At 39.6% G+C, this 24,739-nt stretch overlaps 1 protein-coding gene across 3 annotated transcripts in view; it reads left to right on the top strand.

The window, feature by feature from the left end:
• Nucleotides 1–24,739, top strand: part of LOC103044632 (axin-2) — a 116,065-nt gene that overhangs the window by 70,309 nt on the left and 21,017 nt on the right. For 2 of the 3 annotated variants that reach the window (XM_049479197.1, XM_049479195.1), the window contains exons 6-7: nt 15,952–16,808; nt 23,203–23,343. In XM_049479197.1, the coding sequence (XP_049335154.1) occupies nt 16,000–16,808; nt 23,203–23,343 (950 nt within the window). In that variant the 5' untranslated portion in view covers nt 15,952–15,999. Of the gene's footprint in view, nt 1–14,006; nt 14,298–15,951; nt 16,809–23,202; nt 23,344–24,739 lie in introns of those variants that run through there. The other variant, XM_007252125.4, reaches the window with a different exon arrangement.

The following is a 24,739-nucleotide window of genomic DNA, read 5'->3' as shown; positions in this document are numbered from 1 at the left end:
AAAATAAAATAAATCAAATGAATACTCTAAAGAAACAACTTGATTGTACTGTACATGAATAATTGCAGTGAAACACTGGGAATTAACATGGAGCCCAGCTTCCGTCAAAGTTCTTAGCACTGTTAGCAATATTCGCAAGATTAGCCCATAATTTGTATAAAGGGTCCCTTTTGAACAGTGGAATAAATAAGATTTAAACCATATACAGAGCAACTTGATTGTACTGTACATTAGCAGTCTTCGCTAACAGTGGCTAACAGTAACTAGCATGATTTCATCAGCTAATGGCTTTTAGGCTAAGCTTAGCACTGTTAGCATTACTCCCAGGATCAATTCTTTTGGTCTGGGTGACACCAAAGACAAACATCTGATTTTTCTGGTTTAATCTGGTTATCAGGAAATGCTGCTTCCTTCTAACTATTAAAAGCAATGTATTTAAATTGCACATATTATACCTCTAAATTATACAATTTGCTCTATTCTTGCTTTTGTTTCAGTGCCTTTCAAAATAAGCCATTTAAGGGCTCTGTCACTTTTATGTAAATAAGCTGTTGCTGACCATGCCATGTCTACTCTACTAAGTGTTTACCACATGCTAGTTTATGCTTAACTGTGATAGAAACACAAAACTCATAATTTGAAAGTACTTGCATCTCCCTTATCTGCTGACTTGCCACAGACAGTAGGTACAGATCCCCCAGTCAGACGAAGTCTGCTGGCTAATCCTAGCATAAATAATCCTCCTTTATTCCTACTTGGAGTGTTTCTTGAGGCCATTGAGACCCAAGTGCAAAAACTAAAGCATGCAAAACTTGAGTTAAAGGGTAACTTTAAACAAAACCGTAAAATAAATCAAATGAACACTCATTGGGTCAACCGGATTGTACTGTATATTGGCAGAAATTAATGACTGACTAACATGAACACATAAGTTAACGTTTAGTGCATTAAATATTTTGGTTATCAGGAAACGCTGCTTCCTTCCAACTGTTAAAAGGAATTTATTTAAATTGGACATATTACACCTTTTTTTGCACAAATTATAATATGTAAGTCTATGGGTATACAAAACATGTTCGAGAAAATCTTTACACAAAATCACTCTCACATAAAGAGATCTCACCAGCTCTATTCGTGCTTCAGTTTTAGTCCCTTTCAGAACGAGCCATTTGAGGGCTCTGTCACTTTTAAGCAAAGAAGCTGTTGTCGACCAAGCCATGTCTACTCTACTAAGTGATTACCACATTCTAGTTAATGCTTAACTAAGATAGAAAGAGCAAACTCATTATGTAAAAGTACTTACAGTACATCTCCCTCATCTGCTGACTTGCTACAGACAGTAGGTACAGATCCCTCAGTCAGACAAAGTCTGCTGGCTATTCCTAGCTTGACTAATCTTCCTTTATTCGTTCTTGGAGTGTTTCTTGAGGCACTCGAGACCCAAGTTCAAAAACTAAAGCATGCTCAATGTCAGGATTTTGTCAATTGTCTGACATTACACCACTAAATCTTGAAGATTTCTATTCGAGCATTACATAAAAAGCTTTCATGTTTGATAAGGAACATTACTTAAAAGCATAATTGAAATTGTAATATAAAATATATAAAAAAATTTAAGTAAATCTGTTCTATATGTCAAAATATAATGAATAAAATCATAAAATTGGCTATTTCCTGAACTTCATTTTAAAATAAATTTTCCTGAATACAAATCAAACAGTTCATGTCCTCCAAACCCTTAGTTTCATTATGTTTGTCTAGTTTTTACATCTATTTTCAAACCTGAAGAATTTGGGTTTATTCCTGTTACTAATATGGCATTATTAAGTGGAGTAGAGAGTGAACAGAATTTCTTAAAAAAAAAAGTCCTTTAAGAGATTTCAAGTCCCTCACATTTTCAGAATGTTAATACGTTATTTTACTGCAGAGAAAAAGGGATTTGTATTATCTACACCTGTAGCCTGTATACAGGTCAAGGCATTTTAAGGAGTTAAATAGTCACTTTAATCAAAATGGTGAAATACATCAAATGCACATTCATGTGAGGCAACAGGATTGTACTGTACTTTGGCAGAAATTACTGACTGACTAGCATGAAACATAAGCTAACGGTTTTGTTTGTTGTTAGCATTGTTAGCTTTATTCAGAGGATCATTCCTTTTGGTCTGGATGACCCCAAAGACAGACGTTTGATTCTGGCCCTGCTCTGATTCCCTCTTCCTCCCCCGTGTCTGCGGTGTAGCCGGGCTCTATCTGGTCTCGGGCCGAGGAGCTTGGATGTGTGGTTTTGTTTTTTCCGTTGTTGTCCTGCAGATTTCCCTCCGTCAGACTGCAGATGAAGGGATAAGCACTTCAAAGCCCTGTGCTAGCAGTTTAACCCCCGGGCTGAAAGTACAAGTGGACAATACACTAATTGAGGGAGGCGACTGATCACAGGGTCTGTTCAAAGCAGGATGCTCGTCCTTCCCCCTCGATGCAGGCCTACTTAACTTTATTAGCTTTCATGCTCCTGTCCTAGCTTCCATCTCGCATGCCTTTGAACTCGCCAGAACGCACTGCCTCGCTCTCTTTGCTTCGGCTGAGGGCGTATTTACATTTCTGCAACTCGCTTTTTTTTTTTCTCTCCCTCTTATTTATTGGGCTGTGAAGAAAGCGATGCGTTGGATGAGCTCGGTTCTTGTGTGGATATCATCACAGGTCAGGATGCTAAACGATGGAGCATAATTTGATCTAACAGTTTTGAAGAGCTTTAAAAATGTGCCATTATTAGAGGTAGTGGTTCTGTTTAGAAGATATCAAAGATCTCAGAGATGTTTCAGTGCTTAAATTGGTTCTCACGTACTTATTGTAACAACGTAGGCATAGGCCCAATCCCATTTCACCCGTAGGCCCTAACACTTAGCCCTACCCCTCAGTTTTGCGTGTGCACGTCTAGGGGTAGGGATTTTTCAAAGGCACACTCAAAACAGAGGGCTTTGAGAATCTCTGACAAGATGGCGGCACAAGCAACCAAAGAAACCTACAAATTTACAAGTAATGATGTTGATAAAAATTGCGATAACCACTATATTACCATAGTTTAATGTGTGGTTTCAATGTTTTATGCAAATTTTCTTCATAACAAGCATAAAGAATAGCTAGTTGGTCATCTCAATATCTAATTTTCCCATTCCACCTTAAATAGTGCAACAGATGGCAGAGGCTGCAGCATTTAAGGTGGAACAGAAAAATACCAAAGAAAAAGCTAAGAAAACCAAATAAAAAGTTGATATCCTCCTATCACAGAGGAATTAAATAATGACAGAGACAGAAGGACAGAAATGTGACTGTGTTATGGTGGGGACACTATCCACAGGGTACAGGGTTAGTCAAAAACAGAAAGCATATAACGCCAGCAAACAGACACCTGGAGGCTAAGACCATACGAGTCGGGAGACAGTCCAGAGTTCATACACAGGGTAGCCAGTATCAGAGATAATCCAAAAATCGGAAACGTAAACAGTCCAGGTAATACACGAGATAATCCACAGTGAAGGCAGAGGCAAAAATCGAAGTCGAGAACAAAAAGCAAGGTCATACACGAGAAAACAATCACAGAATAACGCTTTGTAAAGCGGGCGAAACCAGGCAATACGCGGAACAGGTGTGTGCGTGCAGTGTCCTTAAATAGGGCAGGTAATCAATACTCCGGGCTTCCTGGAGGAAGCAGGAGAGGTGTCATGTGAGTGGGTGTGTGTGTGATGTCAGCGGGTGGTGCGTTCTGGGTAGTGTAGTTGTTAGACTGCAAACCTCCGTTGGAGCTCAGTGTGGAAGGAACAGAAGCGCCTACAGCACCAGACGTGACAGACTGTTCACATGGATTCTTCTCTTTAATGGAAAACAACATCTAATACATCTAGAACTGATTTAGTGAACATAGCATACATAGCACCAAACATAGCATACATAGCACCAAAAATACAATGAACCCTGAAACAGTGCTTCAGTATATGGAACTTTACTTTATTATGTTCTATGTTAATGTTATTCCATGACCACAAGGATCAACACATTCTACGATATTCTTAAATAAAGAGGGAACACGTCTACATCTTGAAGAAACTAGTACTTGCGGTGCTGCAATTTATTTTTTTATGTAAAAGTAAAAAAACAGTCAGTTTACTTTTTTAATGTCTAACTTCTGATAAGATGGAACTTGCACTCAAAAGCTGTTTGGTTCATTTTATTTGTTTATTTTCTTTGTTTAAGGTTCTTTATCAAAGAAAGTGGTTCTAAATAGTACTAGATAGGTTGAGATATGGTTACGAATAAACCCTCTTCAGTAGAATCAGTTTTTGAATGCTAATTTAAAGGATTTTCAATGCAGACTGACACTCTTACAATTAAATTTAATTTACTTTATTTCCTCCCTAATTTTCACGGCCAATTACACAACCCATTCATTAGGACTCCCCCTATCACACCAGGAGGGTGAAGACTAACACATGCCTCCTTCCATATATGTGGTTAGCCACTGCCTCTTTTCAAGCTGCTTCTCTGCTGATGCAGCATTGCCAAGTAGCATCGGAGGAAAGAGCAGTGACTCGGTTCTGATACATCAGCTCACAGATGCCTCGTGCTGATCGACATCACCGTTTTGGAGTGATGAGGGGAGAGAGCGCCATCTACCCACCCAGAGGAAGCAAGACCAATTGTGCTCTCTCAGGACTCCGGCAGCTGATGGCAAGCTACATGAACAGGATACGAACCAGAGATCTCCCGATCATAGTGGCAGCACTTTAATTCATTGGACCACTTGGAGCCCAAGGGTTCTCTTTAGAACCACACCTGCAACCCAAAATGTAAAAATCCTCTTGTGGAAAACATTTAGACCTCTTGGAATCCTATAAAGTAAGGTTTTATGTAGCAGCAACAAGTGGAAGTGATACATTTCACAAAAGAAAACACAATACTTTCAGTTTATTTAGTCTATTTGGCTCAAAAACTGAACAGCACAGTCAGGTTCAGGCTTGGTACTTCCTGTAGTCTAAGCCTAAACAGTTTAAGGCCCATTAGATTACAGGCTTTCACAACAGGTGTTAACGTTATTTTAACGGCACCTCAAAGGTGGACGGCACAAGTACGCAGAAACACGGACGACCCCAAGGAACTGTGGGTTTATGGGCTTATGTGATCCCTGTAGACATTCCCCACATTTCTGGCTCAGATCAGATGTCCCTCACACTGAAGAACGGATCATTAGGTAATTGTGTTAACCATGTGTTAAAGATAGGCTTTATCTGAAGGCTCTTTGATGTGCGCACACCTTTACAGCACACACATTTACATCAGACAGCCAGACAGAGCGAGGCCTTCTAACGAGAGCACTTCTGAAGGCTTTTGAAATCTTTGCATGATGTGATTATACTATGGTTGTGTATTGCAGAGTAATGAGGTACTGTATTTTTATCTGATTTGTATTTTTCTTATTTATCTGGTAGATATTTGCTGTGTAACTCATTCTATAGTATTTTGAGGTATCGACACTGTTGCTTTTGATTAAATATACAGTTTTCATGTAGCAAAAAGCATTATTTTATGATCTGTTCTGATCTGAGAGCACATCTTTGCTACCACCTAAAATACCATAGCAACACTCTTAATAAATGGCTTGCTGTGAACTACAGTATGTATATTATCCAAACCTCAATGTGTAGCTGAACAACAGGAGCAAAGTGAAGTCTACCCCAAAGGACAAGGTGTCTGCAGATATCAGGGAAATTAAATTTAAGACTTTATATTCTGACAAATCGATATTTCAAACACAAATGAACAGTTTTGTTCCAATTCAAAGTTGGGTTTCTGTAACCACAATGCCTTCAATCTTAGCAAAAAACAGCAACAATCTAAGCCATAAATAAAGATATGGTACCACTTTAAAATAAGACTACCTTTATAAAGGACAATTAGTTTATTAATGGTTACTAATTAGGTTGTAAATGCCTTAAAAATGATTAATGATCAGTTATAACACATACTTACAGAGGGCAACAATGACCTGTTGTTTTTCAAATAATGAACCCACAGCCATCTATATTGTTGCACTTCTACGTATGTGTTATAACTGATTATAAATGATTATTAATTTTAAGGCATTTACAACCTAATTAGTAGCCATTAATAAACTAATTGTAAACCATTTATAAACCATTTATAAATGTAGTCTTATTTTAAAGTGGTACCAAAGATATTTTGTTCTGGTTAGTTCAGTCTGTTTGTAAATCAGTAAGCTGTATTATTTTGCATATCGTTGCTGTCCAATGAAAAACAAGTCTTCAAGAGAGGAACAAAACCTTCTTATTTTTAGGTAAGTTTGGAGTATTTCTGTTGCTTCAATTGGACACAAAAGTCACAAAGTGACATTTTGTGTGCTCAAAATATGTATTACACAAAAAAAATTGTATTGGACAGCAACAATATCAAATTTGGAAACTTTTAGATGCAATGTAAAATTAAAATAAAATCAAAATTTTATTTACTATCTGTGGTATGTTTTTGACCTATGAGAGATGGATTTTATAGGGCCCTATTTTAGCAAAATATAGACTTCAACAGAGCACAGTGCAGCTTGATTTAGGGGGTGTCAGAGTGTCTTTAGTATCATGATGTTAAAAAAAATGTCTTGTGGTACAGCGCTTCTGCATGTATCTGTTCACATTCATTACTTACAATGCAATAACTAAATAACACAATACTGTACTTTTACTTTTAGTACTTTTGAGTACTTTTCAGTACTTTTAGTACTGTTTGAACTATAATACTTGCAATACTTAACCCTTGTGTGGTGTTCGGGTCTGTGGGACCCGTTTTCATTTTTCATCAAATAAATGTTTCATCAAAAAAAAAATTTTCTAACTCAAACTCATTGCCATTGGCTCATTTTTTTGTGAAAAAAATATTTCAAAACACATTTTCGATAAACACACACTGTACATCCCCCCCACCCCCCCTTTTACACATTTATATTACATACAGTATGTTTGGCCAAGGGATAATAAACATTGCTTCATTTGTAAATTTGAAACTAAACTAATTTTCTACTCATATCTTGAGTTTACTTCATTTTCTTTTACATTTTATTAAAAAACTAATAAAAAAAGAGTAGCACTTTTTAAAAGAAATGTAACATAAGAAATTGCTTGCAATTTAGGTGAAGCAAGCATGTGTAAAGCATTTTAATGTAAAATTGCCTAATTTTGCTGAATTAAATACAAGTAACAAAGTAATCGAGTAACAAAAATATGAACACCACACAAGGGTTAAATACAATAAATGTTGAAACCTTCAGTACTTCCACTTAAGTGTGGAGCTTAAAGAACCCTTAAACTTCTTCTCAAGTCACTTTTTTGTTAGAGTACTTGTACTTTTACTTAAGTCTTGGTCTCTAGTACTTTATACATGTCTGTCTAGCTCTAAACTAAAGAGACAAAATTGGGAGAACAAACAAACATCTTGGTTTTTCAAATGCATTTAGGATAAGTGGAAAATTGTGTGCATTCGATTTTTTTTTTTTTTTTAAGGAAGCCAAATCTCTCTTTAAATGCATTGAAACTGATGTGTTTTTAATTTGTTGTTTTAAGAGCAGACCTGTATCTATACTCTATATTCCTCTTCATAACACTGAAAAAAGTTCAGTGAAAAATTTCTGGCCAAACTGTGGCTCAAACCACGGCCTGTCTCTGGCTCATTAATAAACAAACATTGAATAATGTTGCAACTTCATGACCACCTAAGGCTATTGTTGAACTTGGCCCACACCAATCACATACAGTATTCTCAGGGTAAAGGGTAAGACCTGCTGTTGAACTCTTGAAAGTTTGGTGAACTGTTTTTTGAATCACTCTCTGTAACGGTTTTAGATGTGTTTATATTTGTTCTGTTGCACAAGCCTGGAATTAGCCTCTGGGTAACCTTGTTTTATGACCACCCTTCAGCTCTTCAGTAGCTCCTTTTTCTGCTCCTCTTCTCATCCTGTCCTGGGCTTTTCAAACATTTGGGGTCCCCCCTGTGAAAATGGCCAGGGCCACTTCAAAGGGGTCAGGGGGACGTCAACATCAAAAAAGGACGTGCACTGCTGCCTGACTGCTCAGTCCTCCACACCACGGCGAGATAATCGCACAGCCATGAAATAAGTGTGCTAGGAACTCACCTTGCCTGTGGTGAACGTCGCTGTTGAGTAGACTGTGAGAGATGTGTGGGTTAACAGTGTATAGTCCTTCTGTATCGAAGTGGAAGGGTGTAGTCCAGTGGTCCACAACCTTGTTTTGGTCGCTTTTCCACCAAAAGAACTCTGGTTCTTGAACCAGTTCAGTTTGGGCTTATAAGAACCACGGTGCCTTTCAGCAAACCAGTCCGTATTCCCACTAGTTTTAGTGGAACCATCAAAACTTCACATCATACGTCATCAACAGAGGGCGTTGCACAGCGATGGTGAACAGAAACGGTCACAGCTCGAGCTGAAGAACCTGGTATTCCTTATTCGGCTCTTACTGTGAACGAACCTTCCTGGTTCCAGAACCTACTTTTGTTGGTGGAAACATGGCGCACGGTTCAAAATTAGGTTGGCAAACTAGAACTGTGTCGCTTCCACATTGGTGGAAAAGTTATGTCAGACTTATAGTTTGGTTCCAACCAAAGAAGAAGGTGCTTCAAGCATGATTTGTATTTACTGTAGTGGAGCAAAAGTGAATTACACTACTCCACGCTGCCTCCTCTGCTAGTATTGAGTGAGAAACGGTGCAAGACCAACTCACGAAACTAATGTCGCTGAAGAACCATCGAGCTGGCAGACCAAGTTACAAGCCAAGGTCAACACCAAGGCAAAGAACACCCTGCAAAGTACTGGAAGACATAAAGACATTCGAAAACCAAGACCTGTCTCTGCTTCAACTCAACGTCAAGGGCCTTACCATCGCCAAAATCGATGTAATTAGAAATCTCCTGCAAGAGACACAATGAGCCAACTGATGACAACCTTCTCAAACTGCCTGGGTTCCTCCTTGTTGGGTCTATCTATGGCAGGGTGCACGGAATGGCAACCTTTGTTTGGGAAGGATTAAGCTGGTAACACTCCTCAACTGTAGGGGGAGCCCCAGAGTGAAAAAAGAAAAGTGTCACCAAAGACCATGGACCATGGACCACCAACCAAAGTTTGGTCTGACAAAACAAAAGAGTTGGTCTTAATCCAGATCAAGTCTTCCATGGTCTCCTTTGTCTGCAAAGTGAAAGCACACTTTACTAGATGGTTCAGAATGACCAATTGCATTAGGTTAAGTAAGAGTCAGGCTATAATCATGCATTTATTGACAGAAGAAGAAAAAGAACATATATTGTGCAAAAATCCTGAAAAAAGGCCTCCCTTTGCATCCATACACATTGTGCAGATGTACAGTATGATTAAAGTATAGTCTCCAAGTATCTTTTATTCAGATGCAGCTTCTGTATCTCTCAGCTTGTGTACAGCTGTCTAGTAAATGTGGATTACATGTTCCGGCTGTATGGGGAGCCCAAGAGCACAAAATAAAAATATAATGCCATAATGCTTGTGTATATACAGCTCTGGAAAAGATTAAGAGGACACTTTATTTCCTGAATCAGTTTCTCTGATTTTGCTATTTATAACATTTTTTTTTTTTTTTTGCTATTTATATAGTTTGAACATGAAAATGAACATAGTTGTTTTATTCTATAAACTACAGACAACATTTCTCCCAAATTGCAAATAAAAATATTGCCATTTGGAGCATTTATTTGCAAAAAAAATGAGAAATGGCTGAAATTAACAAAATGGACACAAAGCTTTCAGACCTCAAATAATGCAAAAAAAAAAAAAACAAGTTCATATTCATATGGAATAACCCTGTTTTTTAATCACAGTTTTCGTGCATCTTGGCATGCTTTCCTCCACTAGCCTTACACACTGCTTTTGGACTTTAATTGTATGCCACTCCTGGTGCAAATCATTCAAGCAGTTCAGCTTGGTTTGATGGCTTGTGATCATCCATCTTCCTCTTGATTATAGAGTTTTTTTCAGTTTGGAAAAATCAAAGAAATTCAATTTTTTTTTAAGTGGTCTCTTGTTTGTTTTCCAGAGCTGTATGCTGTGTATATAGTGTTTCCATAATGCATAATGCTAATGTTTTAAGTAGAAAGCAGATTAAAGTCATACATAATAATGTATGCATTACTGGAAAAATGCTTTAATAATGTGAGTTGCTTTCCTTTTAAAATCAAAAGCGTTTGTATCTGGAACTAAGACTCAAATCTTACAGATTTTTAAGACAGCAAGGCAATGATAATGAGTGCTAGTATTTCTAGACGTCAATTTTAAACTACAGGGCAATTGCTATTGTAAAACTAAGTGTCAGCATGCATTAAATGACACTCTCCAAATCAATCATGGTATGATTAGTTTATAATGAGAAAAAAAAGGCATATTCTCATACTTTAACCACTCATTTTAAACAAAAATATTCACTAAAAATACAAAATAAATGCCGAAATCCATGAACAGTGTGGATTTCTATGCCATTCTTAAGTGTGTTAAAGCTACATGGCCGCTTTCTATGTGTGAATTGAAGTATTTAAATATATCTTGGTCTTCAGAGTTTGTGTTGAACATCAAAGGAACAATTCAACGCTTTGAAGTAGCATGGGGTAGGATCAGGCTCGTTCCCTCTCGCTCGCTCGCTCTCTCAGATCTCGCTGCAGTGACATTGAGAAAGTCATCCGCATTACATGGTGAGAAGCTTCTTTGACCACAATGACTTTTTTTGTAACCGTTTAATATGCCTTAATCATATGAATGGAAAGCATGTCAGAAGATGTTCTGAAATTAGTCCGTCAATATATGCTGTATGTTGGGAAGACCTAAAAAAATGGAAGGTTCACGGCTGAGACATTTAAGGCTTTTTTTTTTTTACACCGGCACTGTTTAGTCCATTTAAAACAACTTTAAAAGATTCTGGTTCGTTTGTACCCTTAATGCGGTTCGACTGAGCAGGTGTGAAAGCAGTAATCGCACTTGGTTGCCTGCTAGAGGAGGTGGTCCTGGTTCGGTCCCTAACAAACTCTGAAGCAGTTCTCTTGTAGTGAGAACATGATCCAGTCTTGATATGACCCAGATATCAAATATACCTCTTTTATTTTATCTAAACTGCTGATAAGATGTAGTTTAAACTAAAATATATTAACCAGATAATGCGAATTACCACAGCTATGAACAAACACTGTCTCTGCTGCTGCTTCATGCTGTTTACACGCACAGTATGTGCTGCGTTCACATCTGCACTTCATATCCTATTGAAAACACTATGTTTGAAATCCCGGCATTACAGCGTTCTGTGTTAAAGCAGCTTCAGACTGCACAGATATTCACTCTGGAACACAGAATCGTCTCGCTATATTTATTATTTACTTTCTTGCTCTCGTGCTCGTGTGGTGTATCGGTGCACATTTTGGTGCGTTTAGGTTTATGCTTGTGTGAAATCAAACCAAACAAACAGAGAAAATGCTTCAAGTAAACAAACTCATCAACTGATTCAGACCATAGAAACAAACTACAGCTATGAACTTCTTGAAACCTCTGGAAACCTCTGGTCGGACAATGAAACTGAAACACCTGTATTTAGACCACAATAATGTATTGTCCCGACGGCCAGTTCTGGTGGAAACAGGAGAGTGGAGGTGCACATTGAATTCTGCTGTGATTTGGGCAGCCGTGGTTTTATGTTTTTTGGATAAAATCCGGGTTAGCACCCGAACATCCCTTTCAGACAGCTTCCTCTTACAGCGTCCACAGTTAATCCTGTTGGATGTGGTTCGTCCTTCTTGGTGGTATGCTGACATTTCCCTGGATACCGTGGCTCTTGATACATCACAAAGACTTGCTGTCTTGGTCACAGATGCGCCAGTAAGACGTGCACCAACAATTTGTCCTCTTTTGAACTCTGGTATGTCACCCATAATGTTGTGTGCATTGCAATAGTCTGTATATTTAAAGATGATGTGGATAGAAGGTTGTGGAACATTAGCCTCACTAGCTCAGTGAGATTTCGCCACTACAAAAACAAAGCAATAGTTATTCAGTACAATAAATAGACATAGAATAGTATTTTTTTTTTCCATTTTTGACAGTTTTGAATCTGACAAAATTACTTTTGAAAGTTAAAAAAAAAATCCTTCTTCTGTGGAGATACAACCCTGACAAGAACCATACAAATGTTTTAATATTTCTTCATAAAACACAGAAAACATTTTTGTAGGTGGTTCTTCATAGAACTTTTAAAAAATTAGGTAATGTAACACAAAAAACAAATGTAGATAACACTAGCAGCTAATTACACTTTTGTATTAATACAGTGGTTAAATACACACAACAGCAATAATACATTTACAGACTTGCCTGTAATTATTGTATTTTCTGACAAAATATTTCAAACAAACACAAATAACAGGTTTGCACAAAAATAAAAATCCTTCTCCTGTGAAGATAAAATGTTTTTTTTTTATTCTGGTAAATGTACTATATACAGTATATATATTATTTAAAACTAGTCTTACTTAATTTATCTTTCCTCCTGAACCAGGGTGGCGGCAGCTTACTTTGAAGTCTTTAGTAAACCCCTTCCAAATCAATCTCATTTTAAATTGGCCTGGAGGAGGACCCACTGAAGGCTTTCAGTAATACGGCTTACCTTTGGATCCTTATTTGTTTTTTTATAGGCCGATTAGGGTTGTGTTTGGAATCTGTCCCGATAAGAAACATTATCCACTATAGAGTGTGTAAATGTGTAAGTTTGTAACCTTCACTTCTTGTATAGTTGACTATTAAAGACCCATAATGTAGAATAACATGATCCAGTATAAAGCCTACTGTAACTGTGCCAGTGCATATTTATTTATGTACAGTATGTTATTGGTTCCACTTTTCATGATTATTTTGTAACCACGCATGCTGACATTGACATACCAATAACGAAATCATTCTCTATAATTATTCAGATATATCTGCAAATAGTACAATTAAACAATATTAGGTTGATTATGTTCGAAAGCAACACATTTTTTATGCTACTTGTGCATTTGTATCCCAGAAAATTAGAATATTACCAATTGGTACTTTTGGCAGTGTGGGCAGTGTGCCAAGTCCTGCTGGAAAATGAAATCCGCATCTCTATAAAAGTTGTCAGCAGAGAGAAGCATGAAGTGCTGTAAGATTTTCTGGGAAAACAAAACTGCACTGATTTTGGACTTGATAAAACACAGTGGATCAACACCAGCAGATGACATGTCTCTCCAAACCATCACTGATTGGTGGAAACTTCACACTAGACCTCGAGCAGCTTGGACTGTGTGTCTCTCCACTCTTCCTCCAGACTCTGGTCCCTTGATTTCCAAAATAAAATGCAAAATTTCCTGATGATCAGTGATGGTTTGGAGAGAAATGATGTCATCTGCTGGTGTTGATCCACTGTGTTCTATCAAGTCCAAAGTCAGTGCAGTTTTCTTTTCCTGGAAAATCTTACACCACTAAACGCTTCTCTCTGCTTAATGCCTAAAGTATGAATTATTCTTATATAATATTCTAATATATATATATATATATATATATATATATATATATATATATATATATATATATTTCTGAGATAATGATTTTTGGGTTTCATCGGCTGTAAGCCATAATCTTCAACAATAAAATAAATAGACACTTAAAATAGATCACGCTGTTCGCAAAATGCATGAGGTTTTTTTTTAGATGCACTAGTATAATTCCGCTTGAGTACTGAAAGTCAATACTTTTGACCTAAAAGCACTTCAGCCCTGCACCTGCATAAGACACACTGTAGCGAACATCCACTGAGATGAACTGATTTGACCAGAAAATGATGAATTGCAGCTCGGCGCGAGGCTCCGCCCACTTGGCCACTCCCCCTCGAGTCCAGAGGAGGATCCAGTGTGCGGTGAAGGGTGCTCAGTGCTGAATGGGACGCGGACAGAGCCAGACTGCACGTCTCTCAGACTCTCTGTTTTTCTCTCTGTGTCTCTTTGCTGTTCGCTCTCTCTGTTTACGCTACAACGCTGCTGAGCTGTTAGGATCTGACTGAGGGATTACAGTTGTTTTCCACGCGGAGAGGAGAGCTGTTGTGTGTTTTTCTTCTCTTCTTTTTGGGAGATTGGATTATTCAGTGCCATACCAGCACTACGGGACGGTGCTTCACTTTCTTTTCCAGCTTCGAGGAGAACCTGAAAACATGGTATGAGCTGTGAACCACTTCACTCTGCTTTTAGTTATTATGATAGCTCGCTAGCGTTTACTGTTTAACTAGTAAATAGTAAACGTAACTAGTTTAATGTAGTTTTTACGCGCTGTTTTTTGTGTTTGACGGTAAGCTAACGCTAAGTGTTGGGTCTTCTCCTGCGTGGTAGTTCTTGAACTTTACAGCACGTAGCACCCTCTTTCATCCCAACAAGGAGGAGGGGTCTTTGGGGGTGGTGGTGGTCGTCTTGCTAAACGAGCTGGCTAAACCTAAACCTAGCCTGGAAGTGTGAAAATTATTATCTAAGTTAACTAGCTAACTATGAGATATGCATTGATCTCATATATTGATCTCAGCTGTGGATCAGTTATAGTGCACGCGAGGCTGCATGCTCGTGCATATAGGTAAACTAACTACATGTATAAATATTTTTACCCATGCTTTGCATCGAGGGCTAGCACGCGCAGCGTTTCAGTTTGAGGAACCGTAAATTAGATATACTAGATTGAATGTCTCCTGGGTTTGGATTTCAGCACGTGCAGTCGTGCAGTCTTGCAAAATTGTAGGATATTTAACTCTACCAATGCAGCACAGAGATGTGATCGTCTTTATTCACTGTAGGTTATCATACTGCTGTTTATAAACATGCAGATGTATTTATTTTTTTCGCAATGGAAGTCTTTGTGAGCTCGTAGTTAGCTATAACTTAAGTTAGGTTACGTGGCTCGTGCGTGTGAGCATCGTGCTTGAAGTTTCTCGCGGCGTTTGCACTCTCGGAAAGTTATTAGCGCTGGAAAGGAGCTTAATTGATGCATTAGTTATGATTTAAGTTTGTAGTTTTAAGCTCGTTCTCGTAGCATGCACGGATGACATATCTAGATGTTTCGCATCCTTTTCTGAAGCGTCTAGCTCCAGCTAGATGAAACGATTCTGTGTGTTTGCAGGGGGTGACAGGGTGGTGGGGATGCATGACATGTTGATTAACTGGCGTTAGCTAACTAACTACTATGTTTGCAGAGAGAGTCGGTCAGTCGTTTTTGGCAATGCTTGTCTGTGAAAAAAAGACTCGGAGGTTTGCTGTTCGTTGAAGTCGTGGAAGGAAGGGCTTTATGTGAGCGAGTTATACGTTTTGCTTTGATTGTTAACGTTACTTGCTGGTGGGATTATTTTATTTTTATTTATGGCTCGTGCAATGCGGTGCCGAGAGAGGCTCGTGGAAGCAGTGCCTGTCAGGCTACAATGTTAGATAAAGCTTAGATAAATAGATAGATAGATAAGCTATATGGCATTTATAATGCATTTTTTGATGCATTTAAGCGATTGTTCATGTTCGCAGACATTGATTGCATTGTTTAGGGAGAGCGTGCATAGAGATGGGTGCACGCGCCCATGCATCTAACGTTATTTTACGATGAAATAATGAACAATGATAAAAAACGCCGCGTGCATTAGCTAGCGGCGATGGATGGAGCTCGCGAGCGGTTGAAGCACGCGAGTGAGTATTCGATATGCCGATATGTAGTTAACGTATTTAGCGTTGTAATTAGCTAGCGATGCTACAAGGCTCGGAAGAAGGTTCGTGTTGCTCGTATGTTTATCGTTTTTTTTTTAATCTTTTTTTCTGATTAAACCTCGTGCTTTGTGTCCGCAGAGAGGCTCGTGCTGGCGACGTCCGTAGAAACACCCAAGCAGGGCGAGCATGAGCCGCGCGCTGGCGGAGCCCGTGGGCGCGAGCTTCCGCGAGGACGCGCCGCGCCCTCCGGTGCCCGGCGAAGAAGGTGAGGGCCCCCGCCGCGTCCCCGCCGACCTGCCGCCTCCGGTGGCGGTTCCCGTGCCGGTGCCGGGCTGCGGCGCAAGCCGTAGGAACGAGGACGGTCTGGGGGAGCCTGAGGGCAGCGCTTCGCCGGACTCCCCCCTGGCCCGCTGGACCAAGTCCCTGCACCTGCTGCTGGGGGACCAGGACGGCGCGCACCTCTTCAGGACGTTCCTGGAGCGCGAGAAGGGCGAGGACGCGCTGGACTTCTGGTTCGCCTGCAACGGCTTCCGGCAGATGGACCTGAAGGACGCCAAGACGCAGCGCGTGGCGCGGGCCATCTACAAGAGGTACGTGGAGGCGAGCGGCGTGGTGGCCGAGCAGATGAAGCCGGCCACCAGGAGCTACATACGGGACAGCATCAAGAAGCAGCGCGTGGACTCGGCCATGTTCGACCAGGCGCAGACGGAGATCCAGGCTGCCATGGAGGAGAAAGCCTACCAGATGTTCCTCACCTCGGACATCTACCTGGACTACGTGCACTCGGGCTGCGAGAACGCCGCCTACGCCCACCAGAGCAGCCTGGCGGGGCTCAAGGTGATGTGCGGCTACCTGCCGCCGCTCATTGAGGACAAAGAGTGGACCTGTGGAGACCTGAAGGCCAAGGCTCTGGCCACCGTGGTGGGGCTTTCGGCCAAGAGCTTGAGAGCCACCATGACCCTGAGGACTGCAGAGGGTCTGGAGCATGGATGCAGGTAATGTGTTCCAGCGGGATGCTCTCTCACCATGTTGTTGACATATCAGAGAATACCAGAGAAAAAAAAAACACCAGATTCTAGAATGCGATAATGTGTACACTCTTAAAATGGGTATGCTGCACTATATAATATCAAAAAGGTTTGTAGACCATGTATAATCAGTTTAAAAGAGGATATTTTAGAGAAGAAACGTATTCAGCAGCTTCTCCACCATAAAGACCACCAATTGACCCTTTAAACAAGTGGTTCTTTATGGTTAAGTATCCCAGAAGAATCTCTGTCGTAGGACGAATTTGAAATATTGTTAGTCAGTCGTCATTGAACGTAGTTTTAGTCTAGGCTTAGTCTTAATCTGGAAGTCTGGAAACTAGAAAACTGCCTCCAGATGCTTCTCATATTAACTACAGACAACTATATCCTTTTCAAAGCATCCTAAACCGGTTGTTATTAAAAGTGTTCTAATTAACCTTTTTAATTTACAGTATTGAAGATTTAGAGCACCGTATTGAAGTTTGAGGACGTTGTGCAATTTTGTAAACTGTATTTTATCCCTATTCCTCAATGCCATGAGTTCTAAATATGCCATATAGAAATAACTTCATCTAATTTACATAGTTCATGGTAGTTACAGATTGATGTGTTAGTTAGTAACTAAGTAATAATAACCCTGTAGTTTTAGGGTGTTATGCTTAATATAGAGGTCAGTGTGCTAAACTACCAGTTGATTTGTCATTTGATCCAATAAATATTGAGGGGAATGAACAACTACATGAACAGCTGCAGTGCATCGTTATGATGTGTTTATGGTAACAGTATTATGGAATGTTAGAATGGCAGAATAAACGAATGGTTTAATATAGTCAGAACAAGCTGGTTTACCAAACGTTGTTTGAGTACGACAGCGCGATAGCATTTGTTTGTTACCGTTATTAGTTATTAGCTGTAAAGAAATATTGCCAATAGTGTATGTATGTGTGTTAGGATTGCATATCATACACCAGTCCATGTTTTTTTAGAACTCATACTACTAACACTCTAGTACTGTTTTATAACTATAGTACTGTTCTAATACTACTAGTACAGCCACATACCATCGTATGTTGAGAATAGAAGAACCACATTTCTGATACATATAAGAGGGACTCATACTTTAGGACTCTCTCAATGAGGTAGAGGTTCTAAAATAACCCATTTATAGCTTTAAACAATCCTATTCTCTGATCTACCATGTTTTTCGGACATGTTTCTTTTTGGGGAACCAAAGCGGAACTGCTTTGATGTTGTGCAGAGAACCCTATGGTGGTTACTGAGGTTAGAAGAAGGTTAGGTGTTTGTGTATATGTGTGTGTGTGTGCACATGAATGTGTGTGTATGCGTCAGTGTGTGAGGTTAAGGTCTGGTTGACCACACCACCTTTTTTCGCACACCAAAGCACATGAAAGCATGACACAGTGGTAGGAATGCACCCTTAATAGCAAGTATTGTTTATATAGTGCATTTTACAAAATAAAAGCCCCCCTTTTTACACCTAAATTGCAATTGGAAAATTAGTATAATAACAGTCGTATCTGTTTTTATATGAGAATATTTATGTGTATAGATTCTTCTCTTCAAAGTTCCCTCTTATCTCCCCTCGCTCTGTCTCTCTCTAACACACATACACAGGCACATTCCCTCTCACACACACACACACATACTTACCCGCACAAGCGCACACACACACACACTCGCACTTGAACTGCAGAAGGAAGATATTTTAGTTTTTGGTCCAAGATGAAAGATAAGCTGTTTGAAGGAAGTCTTTGTGTTCTGTCGTACAGACAAAGTTTCCAAAGCTCTGTCGCACAGCTGCGTGACGGCACTTTGGAAACTTTGCCTGTGCGAGGAGGAGTGCGTACGAAAAAAAAGAAAAAAGAAAAAAACAGAAAGCATGAAGATGTTTTGGGTTTTCTGCTTGATTTTCAATCAAAGACTGGATTTAATAGTTTTGACCAAACTGCTCTTCGTACATCCACACAATAAAGCAGCCGGACATCTGGAAACAATTACAGTGCAATGCACTTGAAGTCCACTACACCCCCCCACCCCCTCACTCCTCAACCAACACACTCAACCAACACACACATATACACACAAACACACACCCTTTGGGTCTTTGTTGTGTCGCAAGACAAATCAGAGGGAGTAAACAGAACTCGTCCTCTCTCTCTCGCTTTCTCTCTCTCTCTGTTTCTCTCTCACTCTGCAGCATCTGAAGTGACTTTCTCTCTTTTTTTGGGGGGCGGGGGGGTGGGAGATTGGTTGAGTTGGGGAGGGTTATTGGGGGGCAGTAGATGAATACAGCTCTAAAGCTTAAGCAAGAACCATGACCAAATGGTTTCAAACCGTGTATGTGTGTGAGTGCATAGTCCTGGACAGAATAGTCTGTCTGTGTGAGTGTATGAGACTAGGTTGCTGTGTGTGTGTGTGTGTGTGTGTGTGTGTGTGTGCATCTCCTTGGAGACGAAGTGTCCCACTGCTGCTGTTATGAAGACGATGGGGGTTTAGCTGACATGAGGGCATCTCCTGGAGTTCAGAGAGAGAGAGAAAGAGAGAGAAAAAAGCAGGAAAGAAGAGAGAGAGAGAGAGAGAGGGAGAGAAAACAAAGAAAGACAGGAAGGAGAGGTTGAGAAGAAAGAAAGAAAGATGACTGGAAAAAGAAACAACAGAATGGAGAGACTACAAGGTGCAAGGTGAGAAAAAGAAGAGAAAAGAAATGAAAGAAGGAGAGATGGGGACAGAGAGAGAAATCAAAATGAATGGAAAAGAAAGAGAATAGAGAAAAGTAGGAACTGAGAAATAAAAGTAGGCTGAGAGAGATCAGACAGAAAAGAAAGAGTAAGACTGAGAAGAGAGAAAGAAGAAAAGTAGAAAGGAAATGGGGAGGAAGCCGAAACAGACAGAGGTAGATAGAGAATGAAAGAAGATACAGTGGAAAAGAAAAGAAGAAGTGATAGAGCAACAGAAAGTAGAGAGAAACAAAGGAAGAACAGAGAAAGAAAGGAATGCGAGACAGAGATTAAAGAGAGAGAAAAAAAAATAGATAGAACACAGAAATCATATAAGAAAACATATTAGAACAAATAAGGGGAAAGTGATACCTAGGAAAAAGAAAGAGGAGAAAGAAAGAAAGAAAAGAAAGAAAGAAAGATCAGAAAGAAAGCAGGAAAAGGGAGAAACAGGAAGAGCGAGGGAAAGAACAGAGAAAGAGGGAGAACAGAATACAGAAAAGGGGGTGAGGGAGAGAGCAACATGAGAGAGAGAGAGAGTAAAAGAAAGAAAGGGTTTTGAGGAGGGGGAGCTGTGTGTGTGTGTGTGACGGAGTTTTTATCTGACACATGTGTAACTAATTTCAAGCCCACTCTCAGACACCCCCCCACCCCAACACTGCGCCCCCCCCCCCCCCCACACACCCCAACAAACTGAGAGTGAGGCTCTAGAGCTGCTGCCTGGAGAAATAGCTTCAATTCAACCCTCCTCATCTTCATCCTCATCTTCATCCTGATCCTGATCTTCTTCACTTCACTCTATTCACCCATCTAAATCACAGAGAGAGAGAGAGAGAGAAGAAGAGAAGGAGAAAGAGAGGAGTGAGAGAGAGAGAGAGAGTGAGTGAATAAGGGGGGACAGGAAAGGGGAGGAGATGATGAAAGGAGTGCAAGAGAAAGAGAGAGAGAGGGAGCAGAGTAGGAGGTCAAGGCCTCAGGCTTTAGTCATGCTGTGTTCCTCTCTCTCTGTTTTCCTCTTTCATTTTCTCTCTCTACTTTTTGCTTTCTCTCTCTCACTTCTTTTTTGTCTCTTCTTTTAACTCTGCCTTCTTGTTGTTTTAGTCCTTTCTTCTTGTTCTTTGATCTGTTTGTCTTCAGAACTATTTCTATTTTAAAACTAAGTCTATTTGATCCTCCTCTCCTTTTTCTTTGTTTTTGTTTCTTTTGTTCTCTTTCTCTCTCTTTTTCTCTCTTTTCACTTTACTTTTTTTCCTTTTTGTATCTTTTCTTCTTTGATTAGGTATCTTTCTCTCTCTCTCTCTTTTGTTGTTGTTTTTTTTGTCTTTTCCTTTCTTCTGCTTTTCTGCTTTTTTTATCAGTATCCTTTCTTGTCTGTCTGTTTCTCCTCTTTTTTTCTGATAGTTTCTCCTTGCTTCAATTCTCTCTCTCGCACTCTCTCATTTCCTCTCTTTTATTCTCTCTCTCTACTTTTTGCTCTCTCTATCTCTGTCACTTCTTTTTTTGTTTGTCTTCAAAACTATTTCTTGTCTATCTGATTCTCTTCTCGTCTCTCTTTCTTTTTGTTTCTTTCATTCACTTTCTCTGTCAGTCTTTTCACTTCACTTTCTTCCTGTTTTTCTCTATTCTGTCTGTTTTTTATCTTTCCTTCTTTGATTAGGTCTCATATTTCTTCTTCTCTCCTTTTTCATGTTTCTCTTTGTTGTTTTTTTTTGTCTTTCGCTTTTTTCTGCTTTTCTGTTTTTATATCAGTATCTTTTCTCGTCTGTCTGTTTCTCCTCTGTTTCTTTTTTCTGACAGTTTCTTCTTGCTTCAGTTCTCTCTCTCTCTTTCTTTTTCTCTCTCTGTCTCTTTTCACACATGGCCTTGTGTAGTAGGCATGTCTCATAAAGTTCAGCTCTCTCTTCTCCCCTCCTCTCTCTCTCTCTCTCTCTCTCTCTCTCCCTGCCAGGAATGCAGCACAGCAGGAGAAAGAAGAAAGAGAAAAAAGCAAAGAGAGAGGGAGAGAATGAGGGAGGGAGGAGTGAAGGGAGAGGGAAGGAAGAGGAGAGGGAGAGGGGGGAGAGAGAGAAAAGCTTTAGAGGAGAAGAAAAGTGCGGGAAGCTTTACCCAAACCAAATAAGAGAGTTGGGGGTGTGCAGACAGCAGAAGAAGGGGAAGTGCTTGTTGATTGTTGGCACACTGAAGCTGCCCTGACCCCCCCACCACCCCCCACCCCTTTCTCCATGGGGGTGGACGCTGACAGAGAGAGAGAGAGAGAGAATGAGAGAGAGCTTATAAACATGGCCAATGGTGGGGTCTCCCATAGCCTGACACTCTGATGAGGGCTCTGAGAAGCTCTGTCATGATGAAGAGTGATGAACAAGGTCAGGGTGAAGGAAACAAGTGTCATAATCATCAAAGTGTAAACTTACAGACCTTTATCTTTTATCTTTATAGGGTTTTTTTGACATGATGTGAATCTGGAAGTTGTTCTTTACATTGCGTCAAAATTTTGTGATAAATGGACCAAAAAAATGCTCCAGAATTGAAAAAAGACTTGAAAAAAGTCATTTCACTCTGATTTTACATTGAAAATCAAAAAGGTTTTCCTTCTTCTGTTGGAAGAAACTGTTGTTGTTTGAGAGTAACTAATAACTAATGCTGTAACTAATGATTTTTTGCTAGTTTGCTAATCTGAAGATTATTTTTTCCAATTAGTCGATTAGTCAATGATTATTATTATTATTTATTTTTTTTGCCATGTCCTCCATCTCTAGAAGCATAGAAACGGCTGAACAACTGAGATTTAAAAGGCATTTAAATGTTCAGATAATGTATATAAAAAAGTGGAAAATTCTGATATTTAGTAGGGAAATATGTAATCTGTTGTGTTTTTAAGCACTTTTGGAGACACAGACCAAGTTGAAAGTAAACTGTGTGAGTGAGCCTATTACCCATCTCCCATTGCGTTAGTGGACAGTGAAATTTTTAGTGGACAAATTTAAATAATCAACATTATTGATTATCGATACCGACTAATCGTTGCAGCCCTATTGGAGAGATGCTGTCTCTCAGATGCAGTTCATCATCTAAGACATCTATCTAATATATTTAACATGTGTTTCTATGGTTTAGAATAGAAATACTGGGCTAACATTGCTGGGCTAACAACAGACACTGGATTTAATCTGCAGTAACTTCTATAAAAAACGCCCTTTAAAACACATCCAGATCTTTTTTTTTGTTTTTTTTCTTCGGTCCAGACAAACTGATGTGGTTCAGAACATGGTATGACTTACGTTGTGGTCTGTAACCACAAAAATGAGCTGAATAAGCTGAATCTGCTGAATCAGTACGGTCCATCCCTGCTGTTTTGCTCTGTTTTCTCACAGCTTTGATTCATTTTTGAAGCAGATGAGCTTTTGTTTTGAGATTTTTGAGATTGAGTGTTAGCCTAGCATCACCTGTTATGAGCTAAACACTAGACTAAAGCACATGTCAGATATTAGTGTGTGTCTTAGCTGATGGCTGATTGACTGCATATACAATGTGGTCATTGGTCATTCATGAATCGTTTATTCTTATAGTAATAACCAAGTAAAAAAACATAAATGAACCATCTTTGCTTTGCTGTTGTGTTACAGGGCTCCGAGACGGGGAGATCCGGCCAGTCCTTACTTCATGAACTCGGGTCATGTATTTGCTCCAGCTAGCAGCGCTAACGACAGCGAGGTGTCCAGCGATGCCACCACGGATGACTCCATGTCCATGACGGACAGCAGTGTGTAAGTCCCTCTTGTTTGTTTGTGTTATTTTTTTATTTCTTTATTGGTGCTGAATTCGATTTTGCATTTCCTGTTGTTTTTGATCAACGTGGTTGAGTTCTTTGGTTCTGTGCTTTAGGAAAAATCAAGAATGTTCTATAGCTTATGTGGTGGATTTCTGAAGTTGAGGCACGTGTGTGAAGTTGAACCTGTTGAATAGTGAACATTGGATTTAAATGGACACACACAAGTAAAAAAAAAGTGTTCAAGCTAGCATTTAATAACTGTGTAGCATGCGTATGGTTTTATGACGCTAAATGACTGAATTGATTGTAAAATTCCTCTTAAAAAGTTTTTGAATAGAAGATTCTATTCATGACTTTTTCATCTTTATCTTGTTCTCATCTCAGCAACCTACTTTTTACAGTTTTTTTTTTTGTGTTTGTCTTTTTTGTGTATTTTTTCATCTTTTCAAATTAGCTGCATATTCTTAAGTTCTTCTTTTAAGTTGTTGAGCAACAGTTGAGCTTTTTGATTCCTTGTTCCAATATGTTCTATAGGTGATACAAGATGCACATTTTATTATGTAAACCAATTATTCGGCTTACAAGGTTGTTCCTATTACAAGGTTGGGTCAATGTAGTGTTTGGAGTCTTGCCCAAGGACTTTTATTAGTATATATTACAGCATAGTCACCCAGACCGGGAATTGAACCCCAGTCTCCCACATGTGTGGTAGCTCATAAGCAAGCAGTGGTGTTATCCACTGCGCCAGCCACTCCAACCGCATAAGTGAAGCTTATTTGGGGTCTGGTTCCTCCAGTGATAGGCTGGATAAGATCTCATCAGCTAGAGTTGAGGAGGATATGGTGAAGTTCTGGACTTGTTGAGACACTTGTTAAGGTGACGTTGAACTTGAATAGTGAACACTGGCTTGACATTGGATGGACACACCTGTTTAAAAAGTGCTAATGCTAATGGTTGCTAAAATGACAGAATCTTAAAAGTGCAGTAGGTTGCATTGCGTAAACTCTTCTTAAGAAGAAGAAGTTTTTGAATCGTAAGTTTCTATTCATGACTTTTTCTTTCTTTTCTTTTCCTTTGTTCTCATCTCAGCGGCATACTTTTTCTTTGTTTTTTTATTTTCTATCTTAGTGTTTGTCTGTTTTTCTCATCATTTCAAATCTGCACTGCAAAATTAGCCGTTTGGTCTTAAGTCCATCTCAGCGAGAGTTTTTTTGGAGGGGGGTGGGTTAGCGGTGGGTTTGGCATGGCATGAAAGTGAGGCTTACCCGCTCTGTGTTGCCGCTGTTTTTTCCCAGCAGCCTAAGCGTGATGAGATCAAGTGTCAGAGCGCGTTTAGTTTTGGGTGGGGGAATAGAGTAGGGTGGGGGGCGGTGGGGTTGCATAGACGAGCG

Source organism: Astyanax mexicanus, chromosome 5, assembly GCF_023375975.1.
Source record: "Astyanax mexicanus isolate ESR-SI-001 chromosome 5, AstMex3_surface, whole genome shotgun sequence".
In the NCBI taxonomy this organism is placed as follows: domain Eukaryota; kingdom Metazoa; phylum Chordata; class Actinopteri; order Characiformes; family Acestrorhamphidae; genus Astyanax; species Astyanax mexicanus.
The sequence above is the reverse complement of the archived record's forward strand: the minus strand, read 5'-3'. Positions and strand labels throughout refer to the sequence as shown.